The sequence below is a fragment of the Myotis nattereri genome, assembly GCF_964212035.1.
Source record: "Myotis nattereri genome assembly, chromosome: 4".
In the NCBI taxonomy this organism is placed as follows: domain Eukaryota; kingdom Metazoa; phylum Chordata; class Mammalia; order Chiroptera; family Vespertilionidae; genus Myotis; species Myotis nattereri.
In genome coordinates this window covers 100,647,510-100,662,399 of record NC_138079.1, presented here as the reverse complement: position 1 = coordinate 100,662,399, position 14,890 = coordinate 100,647,510, and the positions used below count along the sequence as shown (strand labels likewise).

Genomic DNA, 14,890 nt, shown 5'->3' with positions numbered 1-14,890 from the left:
GAGAGGAAGGGAGAGGGACAGAGAGCCAGAAACATTGATGAGAGAGAAACATCGATCAGCTGCCTCCTGCACACCCCCTACTGGGGATGTGCCCGCAACCAAGGTACATGCCCTTGACCAGAATCGAACCTGGGACCCTTGAGTCCACAGGCCGACGATCTATCCGCTGAGCCAAACCAGTCAGGGCTTGAGTTTATTTTTGTATATGGAGTTAGATAGGGTTCCAACTTCATTCTTTTGCATGTGGTTCTCCAATTTTCTCAGCACCATTTGTTGAAGAGACTTTTCTTTTTCTATTGGAAGATCTTGGCATCCTTGTCAAAAATCAATTGTACATCAATATTTTGGTTTATTTGTGGACATATAATGGTACCCTTTGTGCTACAGAGCTGGCCTCATGACTTCCATAAAATCTAGAAAGACAATATACTCAGCTTTTGACTGGTTAGTTCTTCATGTCATCAATCTCGATAACACATTATGAGAGCTACTAATATAAAAATCATTTGACCATGCTTAAAGAAATACTAACAGCCCTAGCCGGTTTGGCTCAGTGGATAGAGCGTCAGCCTGCAAACTGAAGGGTCCTGGGTTCGATTCCTGTCAAACCCAGGTTGTGGGCTCCATCCCCAGTAGGGGGCATGCAGGAGCCAGCCAATCAATGGTTCTCTTTCATCATTGATGTTTCTCTCTCTCCCTTTCTCTCTGAAATCAATAAAAATATATTTTAAAAAAGAAATACTAAAATTTAATATTTGTAGGTAAAGAGCTATAATTTTTGTCTTTCCTTTGCCAGCAGAAATAGCAGGTTGAGCTATTGTGTATTGTGTGTGTGTGTGTGTGTGTGTGTGTGTGTGTGTGTGTTTATTTACCTCCAGCCTGGCTGGTATGGCTCAGTGATTGAGTGTCGACCCATGAACCAGGAGGTCACGGTTTGATTCCCCGTCAGGGCGCAGGCCGGGGTTGTGGGCTGGATCTCCAGTAGGGGGCATGCAGGAGGCAGCCGGTCAATGATTCTCATCATTGATGTTTCTATCAAGAGCGTCTTTCTTGAGGATGATGAGGCTGGGTTCAAAGAAACCCGAGTCACCTGGGCCTAACCCCTGCTGCCTTTCTTGGCGGTATCTCACCCAGAGTAATCACTCACTTCCCAGGGGCATGGGAGGGGTCCTGAGCGTCAGCTCCGCCCGGTGCTCTGTCCCTGCCTCTCCCCTTTCACTCCGGGCCCTGAGTGCTCCTCCCCCAGGCCCACAACGGGCTCTTTATCCCGGGCCTCTAGAGACTGCAGCCTGGCCCTCGGTTTCAGTGGAGGGGGTGGAGAGGGCGTACCTGGGCTGAGGTAGAAGCGAGGGGGTGGTTTTCTAGGCCGTTGCCTGGACGATGCCACCTGAGCTGGGCGCCAGGCACCTGTCGCCTAGGAAACGGTGCGGGCGGGGCCCCTCCCCCGGGAGCCGCCAGGGCCCTGGGCTGAGACAGGAGGCAGATCGAATTCCGGAGAGTCCTAGCGCTGGGTAGGGGCGGGTGGGGGTTCTCGATACTGGAAAAGCTGGGGTACCCTTGCATCATCATGAAATGAACCAGCCCGGAAGAGCGAAGACGGGAGGGAGGGGTGGCTGGGGGTGGAGGAGGCTCAGGAGGCGGGCTGAGCCCCCAACTCTCCACTTCTTTGTCCTGAGCCAACTGTTACTTTGTGAGCTGCACTTCTTCTCCCTGAGACCATTTCTTCCTTCCTTCCTTTCTTTCTTCCTTTTTTTAAATTTTTTTTTATTTTATTATTTTTTTTAGAGAGGATGGGAGAGAGGTCTGTGTTCCACTCATTTATGCATTCATTGGTTGATTCTTGCATGTACCCTGACCGGGGATGGAACTCCAAGCCTTGGCATACGTGGAGGACACTCTAACGAAGTGAGCTACCAGGCCTGGCCTCACCATTCCTTTGTGTCTGGGTTCCCACAGCCTCACCATTCCTTTGTGTCTGGGTTCCCACAGGCATGGATGTTCTTCTTTCCCCCCCTGTTTCTTCCCGGTCATGGTATGTGTTCTTTCCCCATCCCCGACACTCTGGGTCCCCCCTTGCCCCGCCCCCGCCTCCTCCCACAGCACCAGCCTCCCAGCCTTGGTCTGGTGGCTCCTCCCCTGCCTCGGCCTTAAAACCCCGTGTCTGTGGCCAGGAGCGCAGTCCTCAGGTGCCCCGGGCAAGGCTGCACTGCTCCTCGCGATCCTGCGCCAGCCAGAGGGAGGAGGCTCTCCCCAGCCTGAAGGTGGGTCGCAGGGTAGGTTCTGCGTAGCTGGTCAGACAGGCGGTGGTAGGAACGTGTCTGCAGAGTGGCAGGAGAAGAAGCAGCCACCAGGCGCCTCAAGGGGACACCAGCCATTCAACTGAGCAGGACTGTGCGATTTTGTTTGCTGGGGACCAGGGGCACACCTGCCAGGGGCACAGAGCGAGGAGGTGCCTTGCAAGAGGCTCACAAATGTGAGGACTGTCTTGGCCTGAGGACACTGACCGCCCACTCCTGGCAGGCACCAAGACCCTGCTTGGCAGCGTCGGACGCCGCACTCCTGTTAACCAGGCCACCGAGAGCGGAGAAGACCTAACTGAGGGGACAGATGGCTTCAGCTGGCCTCGAACTCCTAGGCATGACCCTGGCTGTGCTGGGCTGGCTGGGGACCCTGGTGTCCTGCGCCCTGCCGCTGTGGAAGGTGACCGCCTTCATCGGCAACAGCATTGTGGTGGCCCAGGTGATGTGGGAGGGGCTGTGGATGTCCTGCGTGGTGCAGAGCACAGGCCAGCTGCAGTGCAAGGTGTACGACTCGATGCTGGCGCTGCCCCAGGACCTGCAGGCCGCCCGCGCCCTCTGTGTCATCGCCCTCCTGCTCTCCCTGCTGGGTCTGCTGGTGGCCATCACGGGAGCCCAGTGCACCACCTGTGTGGAGGACGAAGTTGCAAAAGCCCGAATTGTGCTCACCGCGGGAGTCATCCTCGTCCTCTCGGGCATCCTGGTTCTCATCCCCATCTGCTGGACGGCCCACGCCATCATCCAGGACTTCTACAACCCCCTGGTGGCTGAGGCCCTCAAGCGGGAGCTGGGGGCCTCCCTTTACCTGGGCTGGGCAGCAGCTGCCCTGCTCATGCTGGGCGGGGGCCTCCTCTGCTGCACATGCCCCCCGCCCCAGATCGACCGGCCCAGAGGACCCAGGCTGGGCTACTCCATCCCCTCCCGCTCTGGCACCTCTGGAATGGACAAGAGGGACTATGTGTGAAGTGTCTGCAGAAGCCCACTGCTCAGAGCCTTGGCTTGCGCTGGATGCCCTCTCCAACTCCTGCCTTCTACCCTCCACCCCTTCCCCACATGAAACCTACTTTCTAGGCGTTCCAGCCAGGTTTGGCTGCTGGGCTAGTCTCAGATGGCTTGGCTGAGCCCAGATCCTCCTCCATGGGGTCCCCACCTCCTGGCCACCCAACTCCCCCAACCAGTTGCTGTCTTCTGCTTCCTGGACCTACGTTGGCTCTCCTCCCCTTCCTGAGGCCTCCCCTGCCCCTGGAACCGGGGCCTCCCCCAAAGGGCCGTACTCCTTGGCTCAAACAAGGAGAGGATTATGCTCTGCTGGCCCTGGAGCCGGTCCCCTCCAGTCTGGCCACCACCTTCATTCAGAGACCCAGGCCAGGCCCTCTGGGAGAAGCCAATCTCCTCCAGGCCAGAAGGGCCCAACCCACTCCCTGCCCCCACCCGTTCCCAGAATAAAGAGTATTTGTACCTCTGCTGCCTTGACCTGTGATTGGGCAGGGAAGACCAGGTGGCCCGGCTGTCAGGCCAAGGTCTGCTCCAGGTCCTGCTGAGCGGGTAACCTCACTCAGGCCGTGCTAGGCAGGTGAGCAGCAGAGGTGAGTCGCTCACGTTCACCTTATTCCAGGCTGGAACTCAACAGCCTCCCAGCAACTCCAATGGCAAGTGACAAAACAAAACACTCTTTATTTAGTAAAAACTAGTGGGTGGGTGTGCCATGGCAGAAGTGTGCAGGGCCCGCAGATGAGAGGGTCAGGGGTCTACAGCGTGGTTGGGAAGCAACTCTGAGACAAGCATGGAAGAGCCAGAGGTCAGAATCCTTGGAGGTAAGTGGTTCTGGGTAACTTATCACCTGCTCTTCTCAAGGGTACTGAGGCTCGAGCTCCAGGTCACAGAGGCCTGACCAAGAAGGTGGAGCTCATCCCTGCAAGCCCTGCCCCACCAGAGCAGGAACTCTTGGGGACAGACTGTCAAAGCACCTGGTTGTCACAAAGTACCTGGCCAGCAAACAGCCTTCACCCAGGGGTCACAGCTCCAGGCTGGCCTCCAAGGCGGGAATGTCCAAGGTGGAGAAAGATGGAGAAACTGAAGTGTTGCCCCCTTGGTCTCATCATCCAAAGTGAGAAATGCCAGCAGCAGAGCCCAGGTGAGACTGAATTTCTTCTTGGTTTGGTGTTTAACAAATGGCTTAAAAGAAAAATACCCCCTTGCCCAATTAAAAGGAAAAACCAGATAAAAGCAACCCAGAAACTGTCGTGCGTTCTGATGACTCCAGCTCAGGGGTTAAGCTCCATGGTCAAGGGAGCCCCCGTCCTCCTACCCATCAGACGTAATTCTTGGTGGGGTATTCAGAGGGCCCCTGAGAGATGGCTCGTGGGGCAGATGCTGAGTATCGGGCCAGGTAATGGCTGGAGCCCCGGGACCCCCCAGAGGGGCAGGTGTAGCACAGAAGCCCCCCACCCAGCAACAAAAGACCAGAAGCCGCCCAGCCCAGGTAGAGGGAGGCCCCCAGCTCCCGCTTTTGGGGCTCTGCCACGAGGGGGTTGTAGAAGTCCTGGATGATGGCGTGGGCCGTCCAGCAGATGGGGATCAGGGTCAGGACCCCTGAGATGACAAAGATGATCCCAGAGGTGAGCACCAGACGGGCCTTGGAGTCCTTGTCTTCCACACAGGTGGTACACTTGGCCCCACCGAGGTAGATCAGCAGACCCAGCAGGGTGATGAGGAGGGTGATGATGCAGAGGGCTCGGGCGGCCTGCAGGTCCTGGGGCAGCGCCAGCATCGAGTCGTACACCTTGCACTGCATCTGGCCTGTGCTCTGCACCACGCAGGACATCCACAGCCCCTCCCACATCACCTGGGCCACCACAATGCTGTTGCCGATGAAGGCAGTTACCTTCCACAGGGGCAGGGCGCAGGACACTAGAGCATTCACCCAGCCCAGCAACGTCAGGACGATCCCCAGGATTTGCAGACCAGCAGAGGCCATGATGAGGTTGAGGTTGAAAGGAGCTGCCCTGGGGACAGAACAGAGTAATATTAAGACCAGCTGGCCAAGGTCCCTCATCTCCAACGAGTGCTAATCCCCATGGCCGATGCCATGGCCACACAGAACACCATGAGTATAAACCTTGGGAGTTGGGGTGCCATGTCTTGCCCCGAGCCTCATTTTCTCATGGGCAAAATGAGCATGAATGCCTTAGCATATATTTCTTTCCCCCTAGTTATGTGACAGTCTGTTTTGAGTACAAAGGGAAGATAATATAAAGCCTAAGCCAGCGCTAGTCCCTGGCCTCAGCCACTATGGGTACATTTGATCAAACAGCAAAGTGACAAAAGAGGATGGAGTGACAGCGAAGTTTGCAGGTGTTTCCACAGAGCGCACAGATGGGAGGTTGGCTCTAGCTATTGAGTTTCAATCTCAAAGCCATCAAGATTAGCCATCCAACCTCCTTCCCACCACCCAACGGGAGAGTCCAGACCCCTCACCCCAACATGGTTCGGTTCCTCAGGCAGGTGGCTACCAGTTTGATCTTAAAGATCTTCTGTGCTGTGTCCCCACCAGTCCCCACCTGGCCTGCCCCAGCACAGCCTCCTTCCCTCCGGCCCCTGGCTGTCTCCCCGGGTCCCACTCGCCTGCCCTCCCTTTGGGGCCCTAGGGCATACTGCCAAGGTCGGGGGCATTTTCCTTGTGTATTCTTTTCCATAATGCCATCCTCTCAAGACACAACTTCTCGAAAAGGAGCTGAAATCCTTGGGGTCTATCCAGTGAACCAGCTCCTCTGCAGCAGCCCCTCCGCCTGTCTCCCCTCACATCTCATTTCATGTTGGAGGACTCCATCCAGATCAGTTCTGTGTAGGTGTTTGTTACGGCTCTCCATTGCCCAAAGGTTCCGGGCCACGGCCTGGACCTGAACCTAGCACCAGCCCAGCAGTGTGACCAGAGAGCAGACCCTCCACTCACTTTTATTTGCACCCGCTAGGCCGGAGCTGAAGACCTGGGCGGGGGAGGCCGGATGGGGTGGGCCAGCCCTCCTCCATCCCAGTCCCGGGTCTACCCCTCCAGGCCTCTGGCCCAGGGCACCTCGCGCTTCTCCCCTGCCCTCCACTCCGTCCCCTTCCCACATACTATCGGCTCGATTCTGTCCGAGGACGCTCCCTACCGCTCCCGATGCCCCCTTCGGAGTCCCGCCCACAAGCGGGTGTCCTCAGTCCCCCATCTTCCCGGGGGCAGCGCGCGCGCGGGGTGGTTTAAAGGCGGCGCGGGCCCAGGGTCGGCTCCCGCAGGTGAGGGGGAGGGGCGACCGGCCAGGCGCGCATGCAGGTGGGGGAAGGGCGCCCGGGTGTCGGGGCCTTTGTCCCAGGGGAAGAGAGGAGGGGCGTTTAGCCAGTTCGAGCCGCCGAAGGACCCGATCTGCCCCCGCCGGGGACTCGGCAGAAGATCAGCCCAGTTCTCCATGCTGCCCGCACCCTGCACCCCGTTCCTCGAGGCACCCATCTCCTCCCCAGCACGCGCACTGCCCCGAGGCTCACCTGAGCAGGTGGGGCTCTGCCGAGATCCGAAGGAGCCGCGAGTGCGGGGACGGGGCGGAGCGGGGGTCTTAAAGAGGCAGTGACGTCACCGGACCACCGCCCCGGGGAGGGGCAGAGACCACTGCGTCCCGCGGATTCCGACTTGGTCGGTCCCGGGCGCTTGAGACGCGCTGCAGCGCCCGCATCTGGCCGGGGTGAGGGGACATCAGCGACTGACGGGGGCCCGCAGTGAGTCAGGGCGCAGGCCGGGGAGCCAAACGGACCTCGGGCCTCGGCTCCTCCACCTTCCGGAGCCTCAGTTTCACACTCTGCAAAATGGAGACAAGCCCACACTTTACTTAGGTGACTGTGTCCTAAGGTAAACATCAGAGGACACACCGTCATTTTTATGCTGCCCTCCGCGCTGCGAGGGATGGTTTCATGTCTGCCCTCCGCCCCCTCCCCCGACACGCACACCTCCCGGACCTGGGCCCCGAGGGCAACCCGGACTGTCCCGGCGAGGTGCCCGCAGCCCGCGCGTGCAGGCGGGTTAGACCTACGGGGTGAATTAGCGGGCCGGGCGGGGCGGAGCCCGGGGGCGGGCCGCTGGGCCGGAGGCGTGGGGTCCGCCCCGGAAGGCGGGGGCGGGGACCGGGCTGAGGTTGTCTGTCCCGGCGACTAGCGGCGGGCTCAGACCGTAGCGGTCGCGGGACGCGCACGATGGCTCTGGCCCTGCTGCGCCCTCTGCCGCGGCTGCTGGTGCTGGGGCTCGGGCTGGCGCTGCTGTGCGCGGCGGCCGGGGAGCCGGTGTCAGGTACGCCGGGCGCCGAGCTGGGGCTGGGCGGGAGGCGGGAGGGCGTGAGGACCGGGGAACCCCGGACTGGGATGCGGGAGCCGGTTTGGGGGAGCTAGAGGAGGGGGCAGAACTGGGGCGTGCATGGGATCGGGGGTCAGGTAGTTCCCAGACACCGCGCTCCCTGGCCAGGGGAGGTCCCGTCTCGCTCCGAGCTTCCTTCCCAGTCCCGGCCTCAGTTTCCTGCCGGTCCCACTCGGACTCGGAAGTGGAGAAAGTTTGAAGGCGGGATGTCTCATCCGGTGAGGGGGCAGGCCCCCAGCCTGGTCAGCCTGGTCAGTACCGGGCCTGCCCAGCCCCAGGGACCGGAGTCGGGGTGGGGTGTCGAGAGGCACGGGGGTCTGTGTCCCCCATACCATGTGGGGTGCTCCCTTCCATCCGGTGACTTCAGTGCCCAGCTATGCGGGGGGGGAGGGACCGGGGTCGGGCCCGGTGCCCAGGAATGAGTCACTCGCCGGCGGCGGCGGCGGCGAGGAGGGACCTGACCCCCCCAGCCTCCTGCCCGCCGGCTCCCCCACCCCGCGCTGCCGTATCCCGGTCGGGCGGTGCGGTCACCTGTGAGGAATGCGCGAAGAGGGCGCCGGTGACTCACGTTATACGAGCCGCCGACCCAGACCTCGGCCCCCAGAATAGCCGCGCCCCGCCCCCAGCCTCTGATCCCCTTCCCCAGGCACCACTCCCTGCTCCCGCGGCAGCTCCTGGAGCGAGGACCTCGACAAGTGCATGAACTGCGAGTCATGTCCAGCCCTACCGCACAGCGACTTCTGCCGGGGATGTGAGTGGGGGCGGGGCCAGAGGCGAGCGGACCCCAGCATAGGGGAGTGGCTGGGGTAGAGAGGGGAGCAGGTGGCTTTAGATCGGGGGAATTAGGTGGGAGGCGAATGGGGCAGGGGCGCCAGTCCGGGTAGGGGAAAGACTTGAGGCTCAGCTCTAGGGGGTGGGGCTGGTCGGGAGAGGGGTGAGGTCTGACTTTGAGTCCTGCCTGCAGGTGCTGGGGCTCCTTCAGCCTCCTTTGGGCTGTTGTGGCCCATCTTGGGGGGCGCCTTGAGCCTAGCCCTTGTGCTGGGGCTGCTTTCTGGCTTCCTGGTCTGGAGACGGTGCCGCAGGAGAGAGAAGTTTACCAGTAAGTGTGCCTGTCCCCCTTGCCCCGCCGTCACTCCTCAGCATGTCCCCAGCTCTTGATGACCCCTCTTCTTATTTTGCAGCCCCCATCGAGGAGACCGGCGGGGAGGGCTGTCCTGGCGCAGCGCTGATCCAGTGACCACGAGCTTTCCTGGTCATCAGGAAACTGTGCCCACCCGCCATTCATTCATTCATTCATTGTGGAGCCAGCCCCTGCCTCCCAGACAACTAGAGCCATGCTACTCCCATCACAGGGGTGTGCAGGGGGGGGATGACAGGTGAATCACTTATCTGAGGCCTGGATCCAGGTTTCAGAGGAACCTTCCAAGGTATCTGACTGCGCTGTCTCTGGCTCCGGGACAGAAAAGGAGACCCAGGCTGGCTCACACCAGATGGCTGACACTAGGAACTGCAACATTTGCACAAAGGCCCCCTATCCCCATGGCTTGGGGGTCAGGGTGAAGTGAGGCACAGACAGAACACCAGGTCCCACCCACTGCTATGTGCTGAAATCCCAGCACTGGGGTCTTAGCCTGGGGGGTTAGGGATCTGTTCCTAACACTAGGGGGCTGGCCCTCTAGGGGGGGCTGGCCTTGAGACACTGCCCCCACCAACCCTCAAAGGAGGGGAGATATTTATTTTGGGTAGAAAGTTTGGAGGGGCGGGAGAATTTATTAATAAAAGAATCTTTAACTTTAAATGGATTGGAGAGTGGCATGATTCCCCAGCCTGAGCTGGAGGGAGGAGTGAGTCAGCCTCGGGGGCGGGGGTGAGGCTCTGACTCACACATTCTCAATGCCTGAGCCCAGCCTGCCAGGACCTGGGCAGACCCTGACCCCTTTCCGGGGAAGATCTTGAGGAGAAACTGAAGCATCTTGTGCCCCAGTCTTGCCCTCTCTTCCCAAAGGCCCCAGGTTCCAGACTGAAGCCATCATCTGCTCAGCAATGTTTATTCATTTCTTCTGGGGAGGGGGGGATGGGGGAGAATGCCTCCCTTTTCATGCTACTGTCCCTCCTACCCCAGGCTCTGTCTTTCTCTGTTGGGGGAAGGTCTTGATGCTCACAGGCCTGGTCTGGAGGAAAAGCAGGGCAGCTGTTCCCTTCATGAGGGTGTTGATCTCCCCCGTTGTGGGGGAGAAGCAGCGGGGCAGGTACACGGTCTGCCGGCCCTCAGGGCTCCATTATTTCCCCAGCTGGGGTTGCAGGGTAGTGGGAGGCAGGGGTGTCCCCCAGCCTCAGCAGCCTCAGAGCCTCAGGGATCAGGTTTCCAGGGTAGCGCCAGAGAAGCAGTTCAGAGCAAGGGCTCCTGGAAGAGGAAGTGACAGCGAGGGCAGAGGGCTGAGGGTGGCCTGGCAGAGCCGCCTCCTACCAGGTTCAGGTCCCCCGGGGCTCCTGGGCTGCCTCTACCTTCTAAGGAGCCAAGAGGAGAAACGACAGAGGTTGGCTAGAAGCTAAAAATAGCAGGATGAGGCAAGGCCTGGAGGCTGGCTCCCAGGAGGTGTGATCCTCCAGAAGGCCTGGTCAGCGGATAGCGGACAGTGGATGGGGCTTACCTGAGTCGGGGCAGAGCTGGGGAGAATGCCAGGGGGGGGCTGCAGTAAGGGTGGTCATTATGCAGGCTGAGCTGAGAGAAGTGGGTGGCCATATTCTCCTCGGACAGGAACTGCTTGCGCTGGGGCTCCCTGGGGAGAGACCAGGAGGCAGGTAGGCTGGGCTATGCGGAGGGGAGGCTGGCTGATGGGGACCTGAGTTGCCAGAGGTCTTGTTGGGAGTCCCTCCCTGTCCCCAGACTCACTGCTCCTCCTTCAGGCGCCGTTTGGTGCTCAGGGGCACAGCTCCTCGGAGAGGGGAGCTAGGGAGAAAAGAGAGCCAGGTGCACCCCACCCTCTTGGCCCCATGCCAGGATCTGCCAGCCTGAGCCAGGAACGTCTGCCAGGAATCCCCCAGCCCATGTCTCAGCTGACGCCTAAGTCACCCCCATTCTCTGGAAGTCTCCAAACCTGACTCAGCTCCTGCCCAAGTCCTGCTGATTTCCCCCACTGTATGTCATCTTGCAGACGAGCCCTGAGCCCCCCGCCAAAGCTCTTGCGCCCCTGGGCGAGGCCCACCTGGGACCCCCCATACACACCTCCCGTCCAGGCTTCGAGACAGCCCCGAGTCGCGTTGGGCCCGACTCGGGGAGCCACGCTCCAGGGGCTGCTGAAGGATCATTGGAGTTTGGGGTCCTGGGGCAGAGGGTGGGATGCGGGGAGCAGAGGCGGAGCTCCGGGGGCGTGGCCACACGCGGGAGGCGTGGCTTTAGGCGCTCTCAGCAGCGAGATTCCGCGCGGCGCGGAAGACTGGTGGCGCGCGGCTGGAAGGCGGGTCTGCTCGGCGGGGTGGGGGAGGGGATCCGGCGTAGCGGCGCGGCGGTGGGCGCCTCTTAGTGTCGAGGGCCCGGGAGGTCTTCGCGGCGTTCACCTCTGCTCCTGGGGCTCCGGTGGCACGCGGCGACCGCCTGCCGGCCGAGCCTGCCGGCGGTACTGGACCAGTGGGACGCCGGGAAGGTAAACCGCTCCAGAACACGTCCGGACCCGGGAGGCTGTGTCGCGAGGAGCACTCTGGGATTTGTAGTTCTCGAGATGGAGCGAGCTGTGCCGCCCACGGTGCCTCTGGGTCAGGTGAGGCGGCGTGATGCGCGGTGCATTCTGGGGTTTGTAGTCTGTGCCCAGTTCAGAAGGGGAGAGCTAGGACTCCTTCCCTGAACCGTTTTCCTTTTAAAAAAAACTATTTTGCTTAAAGTACTGTCATGAGGAATATAGAAAGGACTCTTAGAACTCAACAAGACAACCCAATTTTATTGTTGTTGTTCATCCTCACATGAGGATATTTTTTCCATAGATTAGAGAGAATGGAAGGGGGTAAGGAGGGTGGGGGTAGAGAGAGAAACAAACACCCATGCGAGAGAGAGACACATCAATTGGTTGCCTCCCGCAGGCGCCCCAACTCGGCCAGGGATGGAACCTGTAACCCAGGCATGTGCCCTTGATCAGGAATTGAACCCCGGACCCTTTAGTCCGCAGGCCGACGCTCTAACCACTGAACACACTGGCAGGGCAAGTTTTAAAATTTTATCTTTATTGTTGAAAGTATTCCAGATGTCCCCTTTTTCTCCCCATTGACCCCCTCCACCCTGCACCTGCTCACCTTCCCCAGGCCTTCACTGTACTGTTGTCCTGAACCCTGTTTTGCGCGGGCTGGTGGTAGGACTTGGACTCTGACCCCAGGGCAGAAGAGTAAGCCAGAAATACCTCGTGGGCCTAACATGAAAGCCAGAGGGTAGGGCTTAGGAAGTAGTACGTTATTCTTTATTGGGGTAATGGAGCCACGTTTTGTGCACTTTCAACAAGGCAACCCGTTGTGAAGCTCTTTATATACAGTAGCTCATGCAATCTTTTTTTTTTTAATATGTATTTTATTGATTTTAGAGAGGAAGGGAGAAGGAGAGATAGAAACATCAATGATGAGAGAGAATCATTGATTGGCTGCCTCCTGCACGCCCCCCACCGGGAATCAAACCCGCAACCCAGGCATGTGCCCTTGGCCGGAATCGAACCTGTGACCCTTCAGTCCACAGGCCGACGCTCTATCCACTGAGCCAAACCAGCCAGGGCAGCTCATACAATCTTGACAGAATCTCCCCTGAGCTCCATTTAACAATTAAGGAAACTTGGAAGAGAGCCTGGGTGCTTGCTCAAGGTCTTTCTAGGCACCTTGCATCAACTCTCCCCTTCCTTCCTCACCCTCTTCTTGGAGCCACCCCTGGGACTTTATGGGCAGATGCCTGCTTAGGGGGCCTCAATGGAGGTCTGAGAAGTATGGGCAGCAGCTGAACTGGCGGTAGGGGGACCAGGAAGGAGTCTTCGGATTGGAGTTCCCAGACAGCTTCCGCCCGCCTCTCCCCACAGATGGAGGTGTTTCAGGCCCTGCAGCGGTTGCACATGACCATCTTCTCCCAGTGTTTTTCACCCTGCGGGAAGTTCCTGGCGGCTGGGAACAATTATGGGCAGATCGCCATCTTCAGGTACCCTGGCCTCTGCTCGCCAACACCCATTGGCTCTGGTATGTGGCCTTCCTAGGAATGATGCCCCCAGCTTCCGACTCAGACACTCTCTCCCCTCCGCCTGCAGCTTGTCTGCTGCTTTGAGCTCCGAGGCCAAAGAGGAAAGTAAGAAGCCCATCGTGACCTTCCAAGGTGGGTGGCAGCCATTGAGTTTGGCCTCGGGGACCCCAAGGTGAAGGAGGGGAGCAGGATAGGGTCATTCAGGTTCTGCATTTCCATTTAGCCCACGATGGGCCTGTCTATAGCATGGTCTCCACTGATCGACATCTGTTCAGCGCTGGGGACGGGGAGGTGAAGGCCTGGCTTTGGGCAGAGATCCTCAAGAAGGTAAGGAGTGTGGAGCTGCGGGGCAGGGGCACTCGGGCACCCAGCCCCAGAGAGAACCTTTGAGGTCACCCAGTGCTTCTCTCCCTGAAGGGCTGTAAGGAGCTATGGTGTCGTCAGCCCCCGTACAGGTAAGCCAGGGCCGCGTGGGCAGAGGGCACGTGAGGGTGCAGATGCTGCCTCAGCAGAGCTGACCCTGCTTTCTCTCCTCCAGGACCAGCCTGGAAGTGCCTGAGATCAACGCTTTGCTTCTCGTCCCCAAGGTCTGAGCCTTTTGTGACTCGGGCTCTACCCTGCCCTGTTTCTGGCCCAAACGACTACTTCCCCGATCCCTGTCCTTATTTGACACTGACGGGTGACCCCACCCCATCTTCCCCCCTGCAGGAGAATTCCCTCATCTTGGCAGGGGGGGACTGCCAGCTGCATACGATGGACCTAGAGACGGGGACCTTCACGGTGAGAGGGCCCTGGAGCCGGGTGGGAGGGGGAGGCATTCTTTCCGGATCTCATTCTGACACTGCCCCTCTCCCTGCAGCGGGCCCTCCGGGGCCACACAGACTACATCCACTGCCTGGCGCTGAGGGACCGGAACCCTGAGGTGCTGTCTGGCGGCGAGGATGGGACCGTGCGGCTTTGGGGTAAGGGAGTGACTAGTTGGAGGGGAAGGTGGTAATGAGGAAGGCTGGGGTGGGGTGAGTGGGGTACCTCTCATGGTTTTCCCTCACAGATCTGCGCTTGGCCAAGGAGGTCCAGACAATTGAGGTCTACAAGCATGAGGTGAGGGCATGCCCCCCACACACCCTGTCCTCCCTTCTCCCTGGGCATCTCCTGTGCCTTGACCTCCTCCTCTCTTCCCCTCCTCCCTCCCAGGAGTGCTCCAGGCCCCACAATGGGCGCTGGATCGGATGCTTGGCAACCGACTCCGACTGGATGGTGAGCTAGGCAAAGTGCAAGATGGGTGGCAGCTCCGGGCCCTCCCAGCTGAGAGCCCGTGGCTTATGGTGGTGGGGGACCCTCACCTCTCTGCCAGGTTTGTGGAGGAGGCCCAGCACTCACCCTCTGGCACCTACGATCCTCCACACCCACCACCATCTTCCCCATGTGGGCACCACAGAAGCATGTCACCTTCTACCAGGACCTGGTGAGGCGCGCTGCCTTGACTTTACGACCCCTGCCTGGTTCCTGTCTCTTGGTTCCTGACCCTGAAACCCTCTGCCTGCTCTCCACAGATTCTGTCAGCTGGCCAGGGCCCCTGCGTCAACCAGTGGCAACTGAGTGGGGAGCTGAAGGCCCAGGTGCCCGGTTCCTCCCCAGGGCTGCTCAGCCTCAGTCTGAACCAGCAGCCAGCAGCACCGGAGTGCAAGGTGGGTCCTGCAAGGAGCTGTGGGGGTCCTGGGAGGCCAGGGGTGTGGGTAGCTCAGTCACCCCCCTCTTGCCTCCAGGTGCTGACAGCTGCAGGCAACAGCTGCCGGGTGGATGTTTTCACCAATCTGGGCTATCGGGCCTTCTCCCTGTCCTTCTGACCTCCCGAGGCTGGTAGGGCCGGAGCAGAGGACCTGGAAGAGGCCCTAAGCCCACCCTCTCAGGCAGGGAGAGGCCTGGGGCCTCAGCGAGCAGGGGTCGGAACTGTTTTCATTTTACAAAATAAAATTTCAGGCTTTTCTTCCCTGTGCTTGCTTTTCAAGAATGAAG

General features: G+C 59.7%; 5 protein-coding genes across 7 annotated transcripts; 3 read left to right on the top strand and 2 right to left on the bottom strand.

The window, feature by feature from the left end:
• Positions 1 to 2,607: 2,607 nt before the first annotated feature.
• On the top strand, positions 2,608 to 3,320 carry CLDN9 (claudin 9; the record flags this gene model as incomplete). Its single annotated transcript, XM_081089297.1, has 1 exon — positions 2,608 to 3,320. The coding sequence occupies one exon, from the start codon at positions 2,608 to 2,610 to the stop codon at positions 3,259 to 3,261; it is 654 nt and encodes a 217-aa protein (XP_080945423.1). The 3' UTR covers positions 3,262 to 3,320.
• A 626-nt stretch (positions 3,321 to 3,946) lies between these two features.
• CLDN6 (claudin 6) lies at positions 3,947 to 8,182 on the bottom strand. Its single transcript, XM_081089296.1, has 2 exons — positions 6,819 to 8,182; positions 3,947 to 5,302 (listed from the first exon to the last, which is right to left on the bottom strand). Exon 2 carries the CDS (start codon positions 5,272 to 5,274, stop codon positions 4,609 to 4,611), a length of 666 nt encoding a protein of 221 aa, XP_080945422.1. The 5' UTR covers positions 5,275 to 5,302; positions 6,819 to 8,182; the 3' UTR covers positions 3,947 to 4,608.
• Positions 7,480 to 9,475, top strand: TNFRSF12A (TNF receptor superfamily member 12A). Its single transcript, XM_081089318.1, has 4 exons — positions 7,480 to 7,611; positions 8,321 to 8,425; positions 8,639 to 8,773; positions 8,856 to 9,475. The coding sequence occupies exons 1-4, from the start codon at positions 7,518 to 7,520 to the stop codon at positions 8,909 to 8,911; spliced, it is 390 nt and encodes a 129-aa protein (XP_080945444.1). The 5' UTR covers positions 7,480 to 7,517; the 3' UTR covers positions 8,912 to 9,475.
• On the bottom strand, positions 9,415 to 11,034 carry HCFC1R1 (host cell factor C1 regulator 1). 2 transcript variants are annotated; one of them, XM_081089314.1, is made up of 4 exons: positions 10,901 to 11,027; positions 10,568 to 10,624; positions 10,326 to 10,454; positions 9,415 to 10,078 (listed from the first exon to the last, which is right to left on the bottom strand). In XM_081089314.1, exons 1-4 carry the CDS (start codon positions 10,981 to 10,983, stop codon positions 9,943 to 9,945), a joined length of 405 nt encoding a protein of 134 aa, XP_080945440.1. In that variant the 5' UTR covers positions 10,984 to 11,027; the 3' UTR covers positions 9,415 to 9,942. The 2 variants fall into 2 exon arrangements, with proteins under 2 accessions (XP_080945440.1, XP_080945441.1); XM_081089315.1 differs by lacking the exon at positions 10,568 to 10,624 and having other exon boundaries at positions 10,901 to 11,034.
• Positions 11,035 to 11,055: 21 nt separating this feature from the next.
• THOC6 (THO complex subunit 6) lies at positions 11,056 to 14,870 on the top strand. 2 transcript variants are annotated; one of them, XM_081089284.1, is made up of 14 exons: positions 11,060 to 11,432; positions 11,749 to 11,867; positions 12,720 to 12,835; positions 12,942 to 13,006; positions 13,098 to 13,201; positions 13,292 to 13,329; positions 13,413 to 13,461; positions 13,583 to 13,654; positions 13,734 to 13,836; positions 13,926 to 13,975; positions 14,069 to 14,131; positions 14,229 to 14,339; positions 14,428 to 14,562; positions 14,641 to 14,870. In XM_081089284.1, exons 2-14 carry the CDS (start codon positions 11,769 to 11,771, stop codon positions 14,719 to 14,721), a joined length of 1,086 nt encoding a protein of 361 aa, XP_080945410.1. In that variant the 5' UTR covers positions 11,060 to 11,432; positions 11,749 to 11,768; the 3' UTR covers positions 14,722 to 14,870. The 2 variants fall into 2 exon arrangements, with proteins under 2 accessions (XP_080945411.1, XP_080945410.1); XM_081089285.1 differs by lacking the exon at positions 11,749 to 11,867 and having other exon boundaries at positions 11,056 to 11,432.
• The last annotated feature ends 20 nt before the right edge of the window (positions 14,871 to 14,890 follow it).